The sequence below is a fragment of the Gymnoscopelus braueri genome (genome assembly GCF_963280865.1).
Source record: "Gymnoscopelus braueri genome assembly, chromosome: 16".
NCBI classification, from domain to species: domain Eukaryota; kingdom Metazoa; phylum Chordata; class Actinopteri; order Myctophiformes; family Myctophidae; genus Gymnoscopelus; species Gymnoscopelus braueri.
The window spans coordinates 41,639,343-41,658,709 of NC_137616.1; the positions used below are offsets into that span (position 1 = coordinate 41,639,343).

The window sequence follows — 19,367 nt, forward strand, 5'->3', positions numbered from 1 at the left end:
TCTTTTGTATACATCTATGCCATCTTCTTTTGTTGATCTCTTTTTGTGAACGGTACCAACCTCTGCCTCAGGGAGTTTAGTCTATTATTGTTGCAGGAGCTGATACATAACGTAGGCGAATATGGGTGTACCTCAGAGGTTTAAGATGTCAGGGCAAAGGACAATATGGTGACATGTACTATTATACTGAGTCCCTGGGGAAGGAGGGAGGGGGTGGGGGGGGGGGCGGAGGTTGGCAAAGTGGATAAACTGAGGAGGTTGGCAAAGTGGAGGTTGGCAAAGCGGAGGTTGGCAAAGTGGATAAACTGAGACACAAGTGGAGGTGGAAGAAGTGATCCAGCCCGGATAAGGAGCAGGACAGAGCGCAGGACACAGGAAGAGATTAGCGACAACGGAGGGACGGTGCAAAGCGACCCACCGTAGGGGAGTCCTCACTCTCAGCCCCAATTAAAGTCTCCTAGGTCACCAAGAGACTGGGAAATATGCGGTGAGTCAGAACCAGTGGTTTGTAAAGTTAATCCAATTATGATTCAGATTAGTAAAGATACGTTTCTCCCCATTTCAAATGTTTGACCAAATGTGTCTTTTGGAGACAGATGTGTCATTGCTATTCATGTGGTTCAAAGACTGTATGACACACTTTTGTAGAGTAATAGGCAGATGTTTGACTGCAAATCTGGACTACAAATTTCCATCCTGTTTAATTTTCGTTTTGATTATTTCATTATAAAATATATTTGCACTCAATCACTTTCAATGTTTCTTCTAAAATAATTCAGTGACATGATTTACCTTATTCCGGTTACATGCTTTCCATTATTGGTTAAACTTGGAAATATAATGACTTTAGAAAGTTATCACAAGAAATTCATGAAAAGGAAAGGCGGTTCAAAGGTTCATGTCAGTTAGACTGAGGATTTCTCTGCTTATGGGACAATGCCTGCTGTCCCTTTCTTTCAAGCCACCAACCCTGCAATTTCAATGTAGCAGTAGGCCTATTTATTTAAAAGAACACACCAAAACAAGACATTTTTAAGACAATAATATTTAATAAATGCTCATGTCAGGAAAAAGTGAGGACCCAGCATAGTCCTAAAACATTCCATTAATCTTCCATCGCCCTAACAACTATTTCAAACTTGCAGTCTTACAAAAATGTGTAAATTGAAATTATTATAGGAAACCGTTGTTTGTCTACATTTAGAGTTGATCATTCAAATACAGTTTTCCTGTGAAAACTAACTTAATTTCACAGCCAGGGATTCTGCATAAAATGTAATATTTTTTTGTTTATGTCCTCTGGGGACATAATTACAACCTTAGTTGTTGAGTGCCCTCAATCAGGACACAGAGACACATCCATATTATATCCATTTTTATCCAATCAGGTCTGGTTTTTGTATTATGGCAGTTCTTGAAAATCTTGGACCAAATGATTGTCAGACTAACAGACTAACAGAGTGGCTTAGCCACTTGGTTGCAGCCAAAATCTAAGTCTCAAGTTTACTTTAATAGTAGGCCTGACTACCTTCTCATTTTTCCACTGGCAATTCCACATAGGATGAGGCAGAAGGTTACTTACCTGTCCTTAAGGTGTAATGACTGTCCCTTGTGAGGCCTGACAGGGGCTACATGATTAGACAATACTGCATTATGTAACATAGTCTTACTTAACAGACCTTTATGTCCTAATCCCCCTCCTTAATACACAGACAATAGCCTTGTATGCCCCAGAGGGAGTATTAGCATTTTGTGGGTAACCCAATAACAACCAATAGTGTCTAATCATATCTATCATATTCCCCTAATCAACTTAATTGTGCTTCATTTATAGATTTAGTGTGTGGAAAAAATCGTGGGGATCATTAAACCACATTTATTTTAAATTAATGAATTAAATATTTTTTCCACTAAATGCGTGTGTACAAACATCTGGACACCCACGACACCTTCATGTGTACGCCTAGTGCCTAGTCCATGTCTATTTCAGACCATAGCACACGTTTGGTTGGCTGCTGCTTCGTCTCGCCACAGAGCGGCAAAGTTTAACTTTTCTGTTGCACTTTTTTGTTGCACCCATAGAAACAAATACAAACAAACATAGATAGACAATGCATGGAACCTTGAATTAAGCATAAGTCAGAGGTGTCTGATGTCTGTCTGGTTGCGCATTTCTGCCACAACAGCGGAGACAGACCATCCTAGCCAAGTTGGCCGAGCCATGGACTAGGCATTTACAGAGAAGTTGTCCCTCCAGGCTATGGGATGTACAGTATAGTGAGTGAAGTAGATGTCTGCTTCTAAAACGTCCATGATGCTTAAATGAATACGAACATACCTGTTTCCCGTATGCTATACTATACTATACTGTACAAGCAAAGTCACTGTGTCAACATAGAGAACGTTATTGGGGCAAAGTCATCATGGAAGCACTAAACATGCAGTACATGACAGTAACAAAAAAGAAAGCTGAGTATTTCGAGTACGTACAAGTATCTATGCAGGCATATAGGTAAAGCCTGAAACATGCTCAAGCCTAGTCTGTAGTCTCACGGTGTCATGTACCAAAATGAGCAGAACAGGCCTACAGGCTACAGCACACGACGCATTGTAAACTTGTAGATCTATTGATAGCTTGTAGATAAATTATATCACTCGTCTGTCTTGAGTACCTACTTTTGTTCTTTTTGGCAAGTGACACCTCTCAGAATCAGAATCAACTTTATTGCCACAGGTTTACAGGTGTAAAGAAATGGGTGGAATCATTATTTTTTTCCCTGTGTGCGCTCAATCATTTGTAGTTTCTTAGTTGGGGGTATGTGTTTCTGTGTGCCAGCATGGAGTGAACTGTACGAGAGTTGTCCATGCTGCAGTAACACCTATGAAACAAACCCACAATTAGTGTTATTAACTTCAACTGTATTAACCATTCAAGTTGTTAATTGAATTGTTGAATTGAATGTTAAGTAGGCCTAACTAACTACATTACATTTTCCCACCGGGAATTCCATGTATGAGCCAGAAGCTCACATCCCTTTCTTTAAGGTGTAATGACTGTCCCTTGGGAGGCCTGACAGGCATTACAGTCGCAACTCGTTGCGTTGTGAACTTGTAGATTGGCTATTTTCAGTGAAGAGATTTGGTGTAGGCCTAGGCTCGAGGTAATAAAGGAGGGGGCCAAAGGTAGATCCCTGAGGGGCCCCAAGAGTTTTTGTGTTTAAGACAAGTGATAGCGTGTTGTAAAGTCATACTGAAAAGGTGAAATACTGCTTTTTAAGATGTGATTGTGCCACTGGAAAGGTGAAGTACAGGCTAGTACTAAGACAGGTGATAGTGGCACAGATTTACTGTAAAGGTGAAGTTCAGTACTGCTTTTAAGGCAGGTGATATACGTCACAGTTACACTGGAAAGGTGAAGTACACTTGTTCTGCTTTTAAGGTCTATGTTGTTTTTGCAGATGTTTCATGGAAATGGTTCAGAGTTCAAAGAACAATTGTTTCAGTGACTGCAAAGGGTGACAATTTTATTCACTGGCCAATTGTGTTCATATAGACACTTAGCAAGCCAATACGATATTTTTTTTTCTCAATGTGGTTCTTTTTATGGCCCTATGAAGAAACACAAAACATACAGATTTTTTTGGAAATTAGGTCATGAGAAAATGTATTAAAACAAAAAGACTCTGGTTACTGTTTCATCATATCAATATGTATTCATTTATTGTATTATTATTATTATATTTAAATACATACTGTAGGTGTCTATTCTTTAGATATTGCTGAGAAAGACATATTTGCCAGAAGAAATTAGCTGCACTGTCAGTTAAGCAACAGGACAATGAAATTGACTGCTTGCTGACCTCCTTGGGTGTCGACTGAGTCAGCCTAAGAGAATGGGTCTTTATGTTAAGGATTCCATAACAATAGGTCATAGGCTATTGTTCAAAGTGCAAGTAGGCTATGGAAACAAAAGGCTAGTAGAAAATGTAACTCACACTCTACCATTAAGTATAATCAGGTCTCTACCTACTTTGCCCATTCAAGAGTAGAGCTTGCTGACATATTGGATACAATACTACGTGGCCCTTAATTGAGGTCAATATGTGATTGTTTCTGAAATTAAATGAATACATTCAATTAAAATAGAGTGCTACCCTGCCCAAAAACATACTCATTTAAGCCCCCTTGTGTTTCTAACTCTAGTTTGAGTTCAACACAGATGCTAATGAAATCAGCCACAGACAGACAGACAGACAGACAGACAGACAGACAGACAGACAGACTGTTCTATGGCCATGCTGTAAAAAAGATAAATAGCATAGCATCAGGAGACCACAAGGGGAGGTAAACGCAATTTTCCCATAGAAAGGTGTCATTCTGGCTGGTAATTCAGCCTGACAGCGTGTTGCGGGTTCGACTCTCGATCCCGATGACCTTTTCTGCATGTCCCCCCCCCCCCCCCCATCTCTATCCCCGTTTCCTGTCAGTCTACTGTTCCTATCAATAAAGGCAGAAAAAGCCCCCCAAAAAGAAAGGTGTCATTCTCTGCCGAAATTTTTCTCCTTTGTACATCTAATGTTTTGTATTTGTTGATGATATGTATTTTTGTGTCATATTTTGCCATGTTGAGGAATTGAATATACATAGGACCACAATGGAAACAAGTCCCCTGGACTTTTTTTGTTCCTTGTTCACAAATTTTTCCCTTCTTATTTTCCATAGGTTTCCACTACTGTGGTTGGTGTGTCTATGTGCAGTGCAGAAATACTGCTATGCAGGTAATGCATCATCTGGACAATACAAAAGAAAATAAATATTGTTTTGTTTACCCTAAGGCTCAGACAGTTTGAACCGCTGAAAGTAATAACGACGGTCCTCTCAAGATGTCGCCCATGGACGGACGGATGGACGGACGGACGGAAGGGGGGGGGGGGGCGGCATTGTGAGAGGACGGTTGCTATTACTTTCATCGGTGTGATGTCACATTCACTTTGTCACTTCTCACTTTTGCAGGACGGCCACCGTCTCCACGTATATACAGTATGTCAGTGCTTTTAATAACCACATTCCTCACTTTTATTTTCCAGCTGCCCTGGAGGACTGCGAGGCGGCGGGAACCAAGTGCCACACGTCGCACGCCGTGTGTCTGAAAACCAGCGACAATTATGTCTGCGTGTGTAACACAGGCTTCCAGGGCGACGGCATGACCTGCGAGGACAAGGACGAGTGCATCACAGGCCTGCACAACTGCCACGTGAGGGCCCGTTGCAACAATACCCTGGGCAGCTTCACCTGTGACTGCCGGGCTGGCTACATCGGGGATGGCCGACGCTGCGAGGACATCAACGAGTGTGAGAAAGATAATGGGGGCTGCCATGCCAACGCACTGTGCACCAACAATGATGGTGGGCGGCTGTGCAAGTGTAAGGCTGGCTTTGAAGGCAACGGGTTCCAATGCACTGATAAAAACGAGTGTGTCGATGCAACGATCTGCCACTGGAATGCAACGTGCACGAACAACCTGGGATCCTACGTGTGTACCTGTAATGAAGGATACAAGGGCAATGGAAACTACCTGTGTCTGGATATAGATGAGTGTTCAGAGACTCCCGGCGTGTGTGCCGCCTCATTCGGCTATAAAGGATGCCATAACCTTCCTGGCTCATTCCGCTGCACGTGCAGCAGTGGCTATGCAAGCAATGGCAAGACGTGTGAGGACATTGACGAGTGTGCTAACAACATCTGCAGCATGTATGCAGACTGCACAAACACTAGAGGCTCTTACCGATGTTCCTGTAATGACGGTTTCGTAGGGAATGGACAGACGTGTGTAGATGTCAATGAATGTGACTCAGAGAATAAGTGCCACCCCGACGCAATTTGTATCAACCTGATGGGCAATTATGTCTGCTCTTGTCGGGATGGTTTCTCAGGAGACGGTGAAATTTGCGCGGATATCGACGAGTGTGGGAGGCCTGATATCTGCCCCGCTAGCTCCACCTGCGTTAACACTGCTGGGTCGCACTACTGTGATTGTGGCACTGGCTACGTCTACAACAACTCCATGTGCCATGATGAGGATGAGTGTACCACGGGCCGCTGCAGTCCCTACGCTAAGTGCGATAATTTCCCTGGCTCTTTCACCTGCGCATGCATGACTGGGTACAGGGGCGATGGAATCATGTGTGTGGATGTAGATGAGTGCTCACTGGCCCAACAGTGTCACTCCAGTGCCCTCTGCACCAACCTCCTCGGCAGCTACAACTGCAGCTGTAAGGTGGGCTACTCTGGAGATGGGGTGTCGCAGTGTGACGATATAAATGAGTGTCTAGTGGACAACGGAGGGTGCAGAAACAAGGCGACGTGTGTCAATAACGAGGGCTCCTTCTCCTGCTTGTGCCAGCCAGGCTTCAACTTGATCAACGAAACCATTTGCCAAGACGTAGATGAATGCATGACCCTGGATGATCCGTGTGACGTCAACGAGGTGTGCACCAACACAGAGGGCTCGCACGAGTGCCCTTGCAACGTGGGCTTCTCCCGCCCCACTGACACAATGAAGTGTATAGATGTGGACGAGTGCAGAGACAAACCATGCCACACCAACGCCACATGTCTCAACACCATCGGCTCCCACTCTTGCACGTGCAATTTAGGCTTCACTGGCAATGGCTCCCATTGCACGGACATAGACGAGTGCTCCGAAGCGGGTAGATGCGACCCCCAGGCACTGTGCTCCAACACCATGGGAGATTATTCTTGCTCCTGTCTGGAAGGCTTCACAGGTGATGGCTTCTCCTGCGACGATGTGGACGAGTGTTCCCTCTCGAATACCACCTGCCCGTCCATCTCGACGTGCGTCAATTCTCCCGGCGCCTACGTTTGCTCGTGTCTGAATGGCACAGTGGCACACAATGACACCTGTGTGCCACCCAGCACGGCTTGTTCCCCCGAATGCCATCCTCACGGCCTGTGCCACCCTTCCCCTGCCGGGTACCAGTGTGTGTGTGACCTGGGCTACATGGGCGATGGGGTAACCTGCTCAGACGTAGACGAGTGCCAGAGGGAAAACATTTGCATCCAAAATGAGACGGTCTGCATGAACATCCCAGGATCCTTCAACTGTGTCTGCAAACAAGGCTATGTGCGGGAGTGGACCGAGTGTGTCGGTAAAATGGAGCTAATTTATATATATAAATATTTCTGGATAAATCTCAGTAATACAGTGAACATAATAACGTTCATAGAACTGTCTGAACTTTGAATGCAAAGGAAAAGGAAAAAAAGTTAATGACACACAATGACACAAACAAAGCCAATTCTCAGCAGCACTAACGTCAGAACTTCACTCAAAGTTCATCATAGCCTTTGTTTGTGTGGAGTGAAAATTAGAAACAAAACCATGCTGAAGCATTGATACTATTGTCCTATTGTATGCTGTCAAAGTCTAATTTTATTTCTCTTCTCTACCCTACTCTATAACATTCTGTTCCCCTATCATCACCCTCTCCCAACCTCCATCACTCTCTCTTACCATGTATCCCTCTGCAGATGTGGATGAGTGTGAAACAGGGAAGCACGCTTGCAGTGAGTTTGCCAAGTGTTTGAACACTGTGGGTGGTCACCTTTGCTCCTGTCTCAGTGGCTTCACCGGCGATGGGATAAACTGTACTGGTAAGCATCCATGCCTTATCACACACATACACAGAAACTATCATTTTGCTCATTTGCCTCCATGTGTGTCTTCTGAGCTTTCTTTTAGCACCATTTGGGGCTTGGTTTCCCTGACACTATTCCATTTTGGATGAATTATTGACATTGATGAGTGCCAACTTGAAAATGGAGGCTGCCATCCCGCCGCAAGCTGCATTAACACACCTGGAGCCCATACCTGCGCGTGCCCACCCGGCATGGAGGGCACAGGGTTTGAGTGCCAGGATGTGGACGAGTGTGCCCAGAACTCCACTCGGCCCCACAACTGCAGTGCCCAGGCACTCTGCAACAACACAGAGGGGTCCTACAGCTGCCAGTGCCAGGATGGCTACCAGGGGGACGGGTTCGTTTGCGGTGACGTGGATGAGTGCCAAATAGCCACCACCTGCAGCAGAAACATGACTTGCATCAACACTCCTGGCTCCTACAACTGCACCTGCATCTTAGGCCTGGCTTACGACGAGGGCACGTGCGTGAGGGAAGACCACTGCCTGAATGCCAGCAGTGTCTGCCATCCGTACGCCGAGTGCAACGTCGATCACAGCTCCTTCTACTGCCGCTGCCAGGATGGCTACCAAGGGAACGGCACAGACTGCCAGGACGTGGATGAGTGCGTACAGCCGGCGGTGGCGGAGATGCAGGCTGAGGTCTGCCCGTCGCACTCCAACTGCACCAACACATACGGCTCTTACCTCTGCGACTGCTGGCAGGGTTACCGCAGCAACGGAAGTGGCTGCCAGGATGTGGACGAGTGCACAACGGGGAACTTTGCCTGCCCTGACAACAGCACCTGCACTAACGTAGACGGGGCCTACCTCTGTCCCTGTGCCTTGGGCTTTGCGGCCAATGGGTCCCTGTGTCTGGATGTGGACGAGTGCTCTCAGGACCCGTGCTCTGTCTTCTCCGAATGTCTGAACACAGCAGGGTCATTCATCTGCCAGTGTTGGGACGGTTATAGCGGGATCAACACCACAGAGTGCGAGGACATCAACGAATGCCTTGATAACTCCACCTGCCCTGCCCATAGCATGTGTGTCAACACCAATGGCAGCCACCTGTGTACCTGTGACTTGGGGTTCTCCAAAGTTGATGACCTGTGTGAGGATATTGATGAATGCTATGGGGGAGTTGAGCTGGGGGAGCTTTGCGTCAACGGGACATGCATGAATGCCATCGGCTCGTACCATTGCGAATGCAACCCGGGCTTCTGGAGTAACGACACAGACTGTGAGGATATTGATGAGTGCACGGACAACACCACCTGCCGCTTGGACCAGGTGTGCACCAACCAACCTGGAGCGTACCTCTGCTCCTGTCCACAGGGGTTCCAGGAGGAGGACGGGGCATGCGTGGACATCGACGAATGTGAAGACATGCCATGCCACCCACTAGCACGCTGCTAGAACACTGTCGGGTCGTTTTCCTGCCACTGTCCACTCGGCCACACCGGCAACGGCACGTGGTGCGAAGACGTGGATGAGTGCTCCGTTTTCTCCCAGCCGTGCCACTCTCAAGCTCGCTGCCACAACACCCCAGGGTCTTTTCTATGTGTGTGCAGGCCAGGCTACATGGCCATCGGGACGCTCTGTGTAGACCTGGATGAGTGTCAGCAGAATTACGGGGGATGCCACCCTGCAGCCACATGCTCTAATGATGTAGGGGGGTTCCAGTGTCTGTGCGGTCAGGGCTGGGAGGCTGCGGAGGACGAGGGAGGGTGTGAGGACCGTGACGAGTGCACGTCACCCGTGGCATGCCCCGGGCGTACTTTGTGCACCAATCTGCCAGGGTCTTTCAGTTGTTCCTGTGCTGTGAATGACACAACGTGTAGAAATACGGTTCAAAAGGGTGGGCTATACCTCTATAAGTCTTGCCTCGCTCTTGGCTTTTGTTACACTTTGCTGTTTTCTGTTTCATGACGCGTACATCATGATTTTTACTTTTCCATTCAATGTGTCAACATTATATAATTGATCGTTGAAAAGTGTTGGCATACTGAGATACATCAGCATAAAAAAATCATAATGTTGATCCCCAAATGACCAACACTAATAATCATGATCAATCTTTTTTTTTTGTGTCTTTACACAGTCTTGGTGAACTTAACTAGGACCAAAGCTTGTTACATGCAAAGATCAATGCAAACTCTTCATCAGTAAATAAAGAAAGGAGAGCTGTAAAATATGTATGATTTGGGAAGCCCCACTCATCCCGCACCCTAACGGCTGATTTGAACTCTGTCGTACGACGCTGCCATCAAGAGACGATCTAAAAGCTCACAATGCATTGTGATGCGATGCGTCGTGAACTTATAGATTAGCTCTGGCCAGCCAGCGACACAGCAACACCATCATATGACGCAGTATAAATTCAGCTTAAGTAGAAGACAAACAAACCACTACTTTAAAGTGTTTGCGAATGCTTTTTCACCCAAGTCTGACACAAATCTGTTTAAGCTCACTTGACAACTATATAACATTTAACTGTCCATAGCTTATTCAGTATGTAGTACCGGCTGACATACAGAATGGTTTCTATATCTCCAGAGAGCGACCTGTATCCCTATGGAGATGATGTGGGAGATAGAGGAGTGGAGGTGTCCACAGCGGATGGAAACTCGCCCTACATAACTCCTCCGATGGGCTTCCTCTTCATGGGCAAACTATATGACAGGGTCTTTGTGAGTATTCTTTGTGGCACATTCATTGCCGACAATATAAAATAAAAACTAGGAGTCTGAAAGCCCTGTTAGCTACAGTACACCCATCTGGACCAAAGTGGTTTAAATCAACCAATATTAGATTTAATTGAACCTCTTGCTCTCATTATACTGTAGGGGCTAAAAATGACAAATACAAAATATTATTTATAGATTGGAAAACATTAAAATGGTAATGTAAATACAGTTGTGTATATTATATTCGATCTTGGTGTTCAGGTGTTCTGTAAAATAATTGAAAAATGTCAACACAATTTTAATCAAAGAAAATAAGCTTTAATAAGCTTACCTGGAAATCGAGGGACCATGCGGCTAGTTTCGTGTCATTTTGTGCAGTTGTGTTCCTTTAAAGTTGTAAACTGAGAAACCAGATGAAAAACAACACCCCTCCTCCCTGTGAGAGGTCTGATTTTGCTTCCACTAGAACTAGTCATCAGATATTAGCTGATATAATACACATGTCATATAATATGCCTGGTTTACTGATTATGTTACATTTTTATTTAGCTCACCATTATTTGACCAAAGTCCCATTGTAGTTACATGACAACAAACGATTATCAAATTACAAAGAGCTGGCTAAAAATCACAATCACGGATGTAACCATAAAACAAGAGAAGATTATCCATAGTAAAAAGGCTACACATATGTACTGTACTGTAGGTTTCAAAAGCATCAGCCACAAGGCGGTTAACAATGGAGTTCAAATGCATCCCACAACACATTATGTTACAGGTATTCTCATATTGGTGCACATGTTATAAGATTATGAAGATCCAAATATGGCTGTGACTATTTACAAAATTGAAGTTGACGATTAATTATCATACAAATAATTGCGATTAACGATTCAATTGGCATTGAACATTGGAACAAATGAATCAAAATAAAAATTATGTTTGACTTTTGGGCTTTGTAATCAAAACTTCTATGACAAATAACTTAAATATACAAATAAATTACTGACATATCTAATAATTGTATACTTTAAAAAAATTGCGGAAATAGCTATTTCTGTTTTTTTTTGGGGGAGATTATGTAAAATAATTGCGATTATCTCAAATAATTGTGAATAGACCATTATGTAAAAATTGTGACAGGCCTAGATCCAAATAGCCAAATAGTGAATATCCCTCTACTTCCTCCCTCTATCTCTTTCTCTCTCTCAGTTCTCTGACAATGGCCTCGTCCAGTTCCAGTCCGTGGCAGAGAATGAGCAGCTCCTGCTTCCTGAGCCTTTCCCTGAGGGCTTCCAAGGCAACGAGAGCCTGTCCCTGCTGGCAGTGTTCTGGGATGATGCTGACCTCACCCGGGGCGAGGGACGACTGCTCTATCAGGTTAGAGCTCATAGGTTAGGATGTCAAAGGAGACTTGTATCAGAAAATGACAAAGGAAAACATTGTAATTACCATTTTACTGGCTGATGCAGTCAGTTATGAACAAATTTGTTCCTACACACACCTGCCTCGTCTTATTTTTGCCCGACCCTGGGGCCGGCGTGAGAAGTGCAGACATACTGTATGGCAAGTTCAAAATCAAAAATCAAAATCAAGAAATGGGCCATCAAACTGAACGACAGTAGCAAAGTAGCAAATACTATTCAGGGAACGTGGACACTTGGTTCTATTTTGCAATTTGTTTGACCAATAATAAATGGTATATGGTGCATTTATATAGCGCTTTTATCCAAAGAGCTTTACATATATTGTGCATTACATTCACCCATTCACACACCGATGGCGGAGGAAACCATGCAAGGCTCCAACCTGCTCATCGGGAGCAATTAGGGGTTCAGCGTCTTGCTCAAGGACACTTTGACACTAACTCTGGGGGAGCCCGGGATCGAATATCAGTAAAAATTTAATTTTAGATTAGTCCCTTTTCCTACATTGTTGCCTCTGTATTTAACTAGAGCTAAGTTGCTTGCTCTTTTGGTCCGCGTTTTCGAATGAGTATAAATTCAGTTAAGTTGAACATGGAAAGTCCATTGTTAGTTCACACTGTAGTTGGCAAGATAAATGCAATGTAACATTGAATTCATTTTTGCAAGAATGACCCAGTTTCCAGTTTATCAGTCCTGCCCCCAGAATAGGACAGTGATTAGATCACAAAAGAGGGAATAAGTCATCGGTTTCAGTTTCCCAGATGTCGTGCCAAATTCTGTGTCCTCATCTGAATCTGTTTCCACTTCATTGGCGCGAAATACACTTTAGACACACTGTAAATAGATAGACTGAAGGCAGGTTGTATTTTCCTACATCTACAGTATCATATGAATTCCAAGAGCTCGATAGTTAAACTGATACTGCATTGCATCTAATGTTGTTTTGGTCCAGTTTTCATAAATGCCTATAGGCTGTAGTGTAGATGCCCCTCAGAAAAGCCTGCTCAGGTATTGTGTGCACGTAATGTCCCATCTAATGTAACATTCGACATACATAGAGTAACGTGTTTAATCGATGGCATTGCTTTCACTGACCCAGTGAGTCTATGTAAATAGCTTACGGGGAAACCGATCCAGGGTCTGCCTGACCTACAGTAGGCTTGCCTAGGCTTGTTTCTTTTAACGTATCATTGCTTATAATATCTTATTGCGAACGCAGCGGTGTGGAGCTTACTATGAAACCGTGCTCGGGTTGTGTGTGTGTCCGTCTGTGTGCAGTATTGTGTGCACTGCCTGTGTGCAGCCGCGCCCCCATGTGACTCACGCTCTCATTGGCTGCTGACAGATCTCAGAGTGCACTACAGTGTGGCTGAAATCCGCGTGCCCCTGGGTGACTAATTACACTCCTGAGAGAAATATAGCAGCTACAGTCAAAAATAACACATCTAAAAGCATCTACACGAGTTCATCTATTGGGATATCTAAGAATTCCATGTCAGTTGTGCATATTTCAGGCCGGATGGCAAGTTGAAAACGCCTTAGTTTGAGGACAGTTTTAGATTTCTTCTTGCATGTTATTTTCGAGCTGCGTTCGCTTCCCGCGTTGGCGCGTCTTACTTGTTATAGTATTATTAGTTGCAGCTTACTACATATAATAACTATTTAAAAGAAATGAATAAATAAAATAAGCGTTTATCATTCTCCCCTCCTCAATTTTCAGGAATATCATCAGCTGAACATGTCAGATATCTACTCTCAAATTGTCTTCAACCGCACAGCGAAGGACGTCACAGAGTTTGAGCAGTCCAGGAACAGGCCTGCCTTCACCCCAACCTGGATTCTGAAGATCACCTGGGACCATGTCATGCCTGTCTCCTTCCAGAAGGTCAACAAGTCAGAGGTACCACAGAGTACATTTATATTCTGCCCTGTGCATTCTTTTTCCTTCACTCTTTTTCTTCATCTCTAAGTTAATTAAATTTTCTTTGATGATAGGCTGAGATGCAATAAGAGTTCTTCTTCACTTTTCACAGTCATAGTCTGTCATCAAGCTACTTTTATTTTTTTCCCCTTCCTTCTAAATCTGCCTTCCCAAGTTCCCATGAACACAGTCATGTCTGATCTAAAATGATGAATACTCAAGTATGGAGTCAATTTTACTTGTGGTGGCAATAACTGTCTACATTTTTTAAATCCATAAAAGAAATGGTTGTGTATGTACTACAATTTAGCAACTTTAACCACAATGTAGGCAAGGAAGAACGTTCATATGCGGCAACCTAGCGGAAGTTATGAACTACATCTCTCTGATCTAAAACAAATTAAAACCTTCAGCTATTTCATAGTTTTTCCAAGTTTCACAAGATTTTCTGTACACTACCTTTGAAGATGGGCAAGTAAATTTAACCAAGGTTTTAAAATATCTCAAAATGTGTAACTCTAACATTCTTTTGTCTGAATGTAAATGCCACTGTGCACATTTTCCATAATAAATCAATGTAATTCTGGCAAAGTTTTCATAATGAATTCTTAGCAATAATAATCCTTTACAGAGCAAACACTTTCAACGCAATTAAATAGAAAGATTTTCTACACTACTTAGTATGAAAGTGAATGTTATCAAACTTGTTTTAGCTGGTTTTGATAAATCCCAAAAGGTATTTGTCTTTTCTAAGTGGCTATACTGAGCCTGCTCACTGCTATTGCTGCGAAGCACCATAGCTTTATAGTATTGGTATTCTGAAGCAGAGTGCCCACTCCCTTTATCACTGACAAGTGCTGAGAAAACATTTTTACTTGAATTTTTACTTTGATGTGCTTTTAGTTTTTTTTTTAGTTTGTTTTACATTATGGTGTATTGGTGTATGCTGCTACACCAATCACAGCTACAAAGTAGACAAATCACATCAAATTACACAGTTCGGCTGTCACTGCTGTTACACCTATCAGTATCACAGCATCAGTGCACAAAGCTCATAACATCTTAGTCCATCATTGGTGATGTGTAGCCTACTGAATATAAATCACAGTGAAGTGACAATTTAAGGACTTTTAAGGCATTTTTAATACCCAAAAAGAAATCTAATAAAAAAGACCATTACTGCATCAAAAGTAATAAACAAACTATACAAAAAACTGGTCAAACATTGGCCAAATTGTCAAATAATTTAAGAAAGTGGCTACATTTGCTAAAATAGCCGAACTACAAGCTCACAACGCCTCGCAGCATGAGGCGTTGTGAGCTTGAAGATCTGCTATTTTCACAATATTTATCTGTGGAACGAGTCAAACTAAATTGAATGGCCCAATTCCTACATTCATGCTTGTCAGTGGGGGGTCCCCAGTTCAAATATGATTATTTTGGGGGGTCACAGCCTGAAAAGGTTGAGAACCACTGCACTACACTACAGTAAGCTGAAGAAAAGTTTTCAATTAACATGATGATGTAGGCTAAAGCATTAGCATGTTAGCACATGATTGGTGATATGTAGGCATTGTTCAAGATATAGGCTAGGCTATAGCCTAGTATAGGATATACTATATATATAGTATATATATATATATAGGATATACTATATATATAGTATAGGATAGGCTAGATATAGCCTATATAGCATAGGCTAAATGCAGCTACTCAGCTGCATTTAGCTGTTTTGATCACAGACTACACACCTATAACTTGATATCCATAGATTGCACAGGTAAGCCACGCTGTTATTGGACCTGTCACCTGTCTATGTATGTATGGCACTTGTGTTTTTCCGTAAGGTGAGAGCATTTGTCACCATAATCTCAAGGGACTACTCTGGGAATGAGAGACTGTAACATTATCAGTGTTTCCTCCCTGACAAAAAAAAAAGACCAAATTGTCAAAGCATCATTTCTGTACAGTGGTACATTAATGTCCACTGTACAGAAATTATGCTTCCTGATTCCTAATCAATCATCCTGTCCATCATTTATCTTTTGTGTGTGTATTGAAGGCATATGTAACTATGCCCTGTTTTTACATAACAAAACAATAAAAATATATATATATATATTTTAACCAATTATTCCCTCTTTACCTGCAGTAATATGGCATAGCAGTGGCGGAAATTTTGTGGTTCCACAGATAGAAAGCCCATTATCTTTTCCCATAGAGATTTCCGAAAATATGTATATTTAATATAAACCAAGCCACCCAGGCTCCTGGTGAATCATGACCATAAAACATTTGATTCTGTGTCAAAATATATTTGAAAACTGCCCAAAAAAAAGGTATTTATTAGATTTAGTATAATATAATTAAATATTCAAATATGTTTTGACACGGGAATCAAATGTTTTATGGTCATGATTCACCAGGAGCCTGGATGATTGGACGATTGTTTTGATAACACAGGGCAAAGTTACTATGCCTTTAAAGTAGGACAAAACATAACCAACTGTACACACATACTACTACAGTAAAGTCCTTTCCATTTGTACACTATCTGAGTTACAATGAAATGGATAATTGAACACTGAGGATTTTATATCATCCAACAACTCCAATAATGTTAAGAAACCATTCAGATCTGTCTTGAGCTCTACCTGTCCTTGAAGCTTCCACCATTATAACATCCTGAGTGTCAGTTTAACTTTGAGAGCATAAGGATGGACCCATAAGGGTCAGTGTTATGCAGTGCACATAGTTGCAAATGGGTTACAGAGAGGTGGACAGGGGCCGGGTGTGCCACTGTGTGTTCTTGGCCTAGTTTAGATTTCATTGTTGAGTGTAACGTGAGGCCTTCAAGTGTTAGCCAGAAGAATGCTGAAATTAACTGAAAATGCCTTCAGGAATTTCATGATTTATATTTTCCCCTTTGGTGCCACCTAGGGGCTGCTTCATACAGAACATGTATAATCTAGTATCTACATGTAGGCCTATATGCAGTAGATACTGTATATTATGGAAATACTGTATACAAATTGACAGTATCATGTGTCAGTATTTTCCTTAAAAAAAGTATCATATGTCTCTGTACCGATGTGTGTTTGTAAATGAAAATAATCCTGATTGCAATTTTCAGACGAATACCTTCCAGTGTATCCTGACTACGGATGGAGCGCGGGCCTTCGCTCTGTTGCGCTACGGGGAGATGAACTGGGGTCCTGGCCAGAGGGTGCATCACAACGCACTCATCGGTTACACTGATGGAGCGAGACACTTCCACAACGAAACCACAGTGCCCCTGGACAATCTGTTTGGCCCCGCGGGCCGATACAGGCCCCAGCAGGCCAACGGAACCATGGGGCTGCCCGGCCAGCTGGTGTACGACCTGACGGGCCCGGGCGAGGGTGACGACTTAGACCCTCGTGTGAAGTGCCAGACGTGGGCGGTGAAGGAGCCTGACCCTGAGGAATGGGCAGCCGATGTGCCCTCGTGTCCCTGCACGCGTGCCCAGGCACTGGAGGACCTGTCGTTCGGGCCAGAGACAACTCCTGCCGAGCAGAGGGTGAGGCGGCTTAGGAACCAGCGCTGGGGGGCCAAAGGGGGCCACGTCTTCCAGTCCATCCTGGCCAACCGGCATGGCTCCGGGAAGCAGTGTGTGTACAACCCCCGGGGGCCGCTGCAGGCCGGCTATAGCGAACGCTACTTCTCCGGCCACACAGCCCAGAAGCATATTGGTAACTCATTGAGAATTGTCAATCGAATCAGTTACGGGATAATCAACTTCTGATTATTACATTCTGATTCTGATTCTGCAAATTATAATTATCTCTGAAAAGAGTTAATGCTGCACTATGTAACTTTCCTCTTCTACCCTCGGATTTGAGCCCGGTTTCCTGCGCAAGTGCTGACATTTCATGACATGACCTTTGACACCACCTAAATGTCTCAATAGAAGAGCAGGGAGAAGACATACAACCACCCTAAATGTATAAGTTATATTGCATTAACATACTCTACCATACAGATTGGACAAAATCACATTTTATTCTTAAAAAAAAAAAGTTACATAGTGCTGCTTTAAATTAACAATTTTTACTCATACTAAATTTTTACTGTGTGGTTTAGATTCACAAGATATGTCTCAGCTTTTTAATTCCTCCATGTTGCCTCACTCGCAGAGTTTGAAAGAATTCTTTGCTCTCTCTCTCTCTCTCTCTCTCTCTCTCTCTCTCTCTCTCTCTCTCTCTCTCTCTCTCTCTCTCTCTAGACGAGGACCTGCTGCCATTCCAGTGGTGTTGTATTCAGTCATCATTATGTCACTTGTACCTAGACAAGAGACCCCTGGACCGTTGCCAAGGTTATGGCTGGGTCAGCCCAGACCACTGTGTTCCAGCCAAGAAGGCAACTCAGGGTCTCGGTGAGGGACTCATTTACACAAAACATTACACTGAACAAATGTTTAATTATTAATGCAGTGTAAATATAATACAGTATAATATGTACAGTATGTATTGCATGTATGCCGGCACTGTAAAATCCTTTAAGAATACAATCTGAGATAGCTCCTTTGTGGAGGATTAGGGAACACATTATTTTTTCCGGTATAGATCAAGAAAGTCTTTGTTTTCAGTAATGAACGTTAAAGTAATTTAAAGGGATATTTCACTTCCAAACCAGTTTGTGGTAATTTTATCGTCTAACTCTGGCTTTTTTGAGGACCCCAGATTTTTTGTTGCTTCAGTATTTAGATATTTGATATTAATTTTATCAGGGCATAGCAGTGGCGGCCATTTTGTGGTGCCATAGATAGAAAACCCATTCAGTTTTTCCCATAGAGATTTCTGAAAATATTTATATAATAATAATAATTATTATTATTATTTTAAGCCTGGAGCCAAGCCATTCATGCTCCTGGTAAATCATAACCATAAAACATTTGATTCTGTGTCAAATAATATTTGATTATTTAATTGGCCATATTATATATAATATTTAATAAATACATTTCTTTTGCAGTTTTCACTTTAAAAAATAAATAAATCTAATGTTTTATGGCCATGATTCACCAGGAGCCTGGATGGCTTGGTTCCATGCTTAAAATAATTTATATAAATATTTTAGGAAATCTCTATGGGGAAATTAAATGGGGTTTCTATCTGTGGCACCACATTACATTACATTACATTACATTACATTACAGTCATTTAGCAGACGCTTTTATCCAAAGCGACTTACAATAAGTGCATTCAACATAGGTAGGGAACAAAACTACTAATCGCCAGAAGCATTTAAGTGCATTCTCTTCTAAAACAAGCAACCAAGAGTATACCTAGCGCTAAAGTAAAAGTGCAGTATATCAGCTACCTGAGCAAGAGCTAAAACAAATAAGTGTATCGAATAAACAAGATCCAATAAAACAGTAAAACAAGAGTTCGTACAACTAGTTAAACAAGTAGGCAAGGCGAAGAGGAAGGGTAGTGTTTCCTGAAGAGGTGGGTTTTTAGCCTGCGGCGAAAGATGGGCAGTGACTCTGCTGTCAAACCACAAAATGTCGCCACTGCTCATAGGCCTCCGTCGGTCAGGGTTGACCATGGTTTTGCACTATACAAACCCATTGTAACTTCAAACTCCATTT

At 42.8% G+C, this 19,367-nt stretch overlaps 2 protein-coding genes across 2 annotated transcripts in view; both read left to right on the top strand.

Moving 5' to 3' along the window:
* Window positions 1-310: 310 nt before the first annotated feature.
* Window positions 311-7,788, top strand: LOC308102978 (uncharacterized protein; the record flags this gene model as incomplete). Its single annotated transcript, XM_080452831.1, has 5 exons — window positions 311-487; window positions 4,723-4,778; window positions 5,088-7,169; window positions 7,552-7,674; window positions 7,763-7,788. The coding sequence occupies exons 1-5, from the start codon at window positions 483-485 to the stop codon at window positions 7,786-7,788; spliced, it is 2,292 nt and encodes a 763-aa protein (XP_080308957.1). The 5' UTR covers window positions 311-482.
* Window positions 7,789-9,281: 1,493 nt separating this feature from the next.
* Window positions 9,282-19,367, top strand: part of LOC308102979 (mucin-4-like) — a gene marked incomplete at both ends in the record, with an annotated part of 33,142 nt that continues 23,056 nt past the window's right edge. The window contains 6 exons of the mRNA XM_080452832.1: window positions 9,282-9,474; window positions 10,257-10,390; window positions 11,600-11,767; window positions 13,535-13,714; window positions 16,869-17,466; window positions 18,000-18,149. Of these exons, the coding sequence (XP_080308958.1) occupies window positions 9,282-9,474; window positions 10,257-10,390; window positions 11,600-11,767; window positions 13,535-13,714; window positions 16,869-17,466; window positions 18,000-18,149 (1,423 nt within the window). The remainder of the gene's footprint in view (window positions 9,475-10,256; window positions 10,391-11,599; window positions 11,768-13,534; window positions 13,715-16,868; window positions 17,467-17,999; window positions 18,150-19,367) is intronic.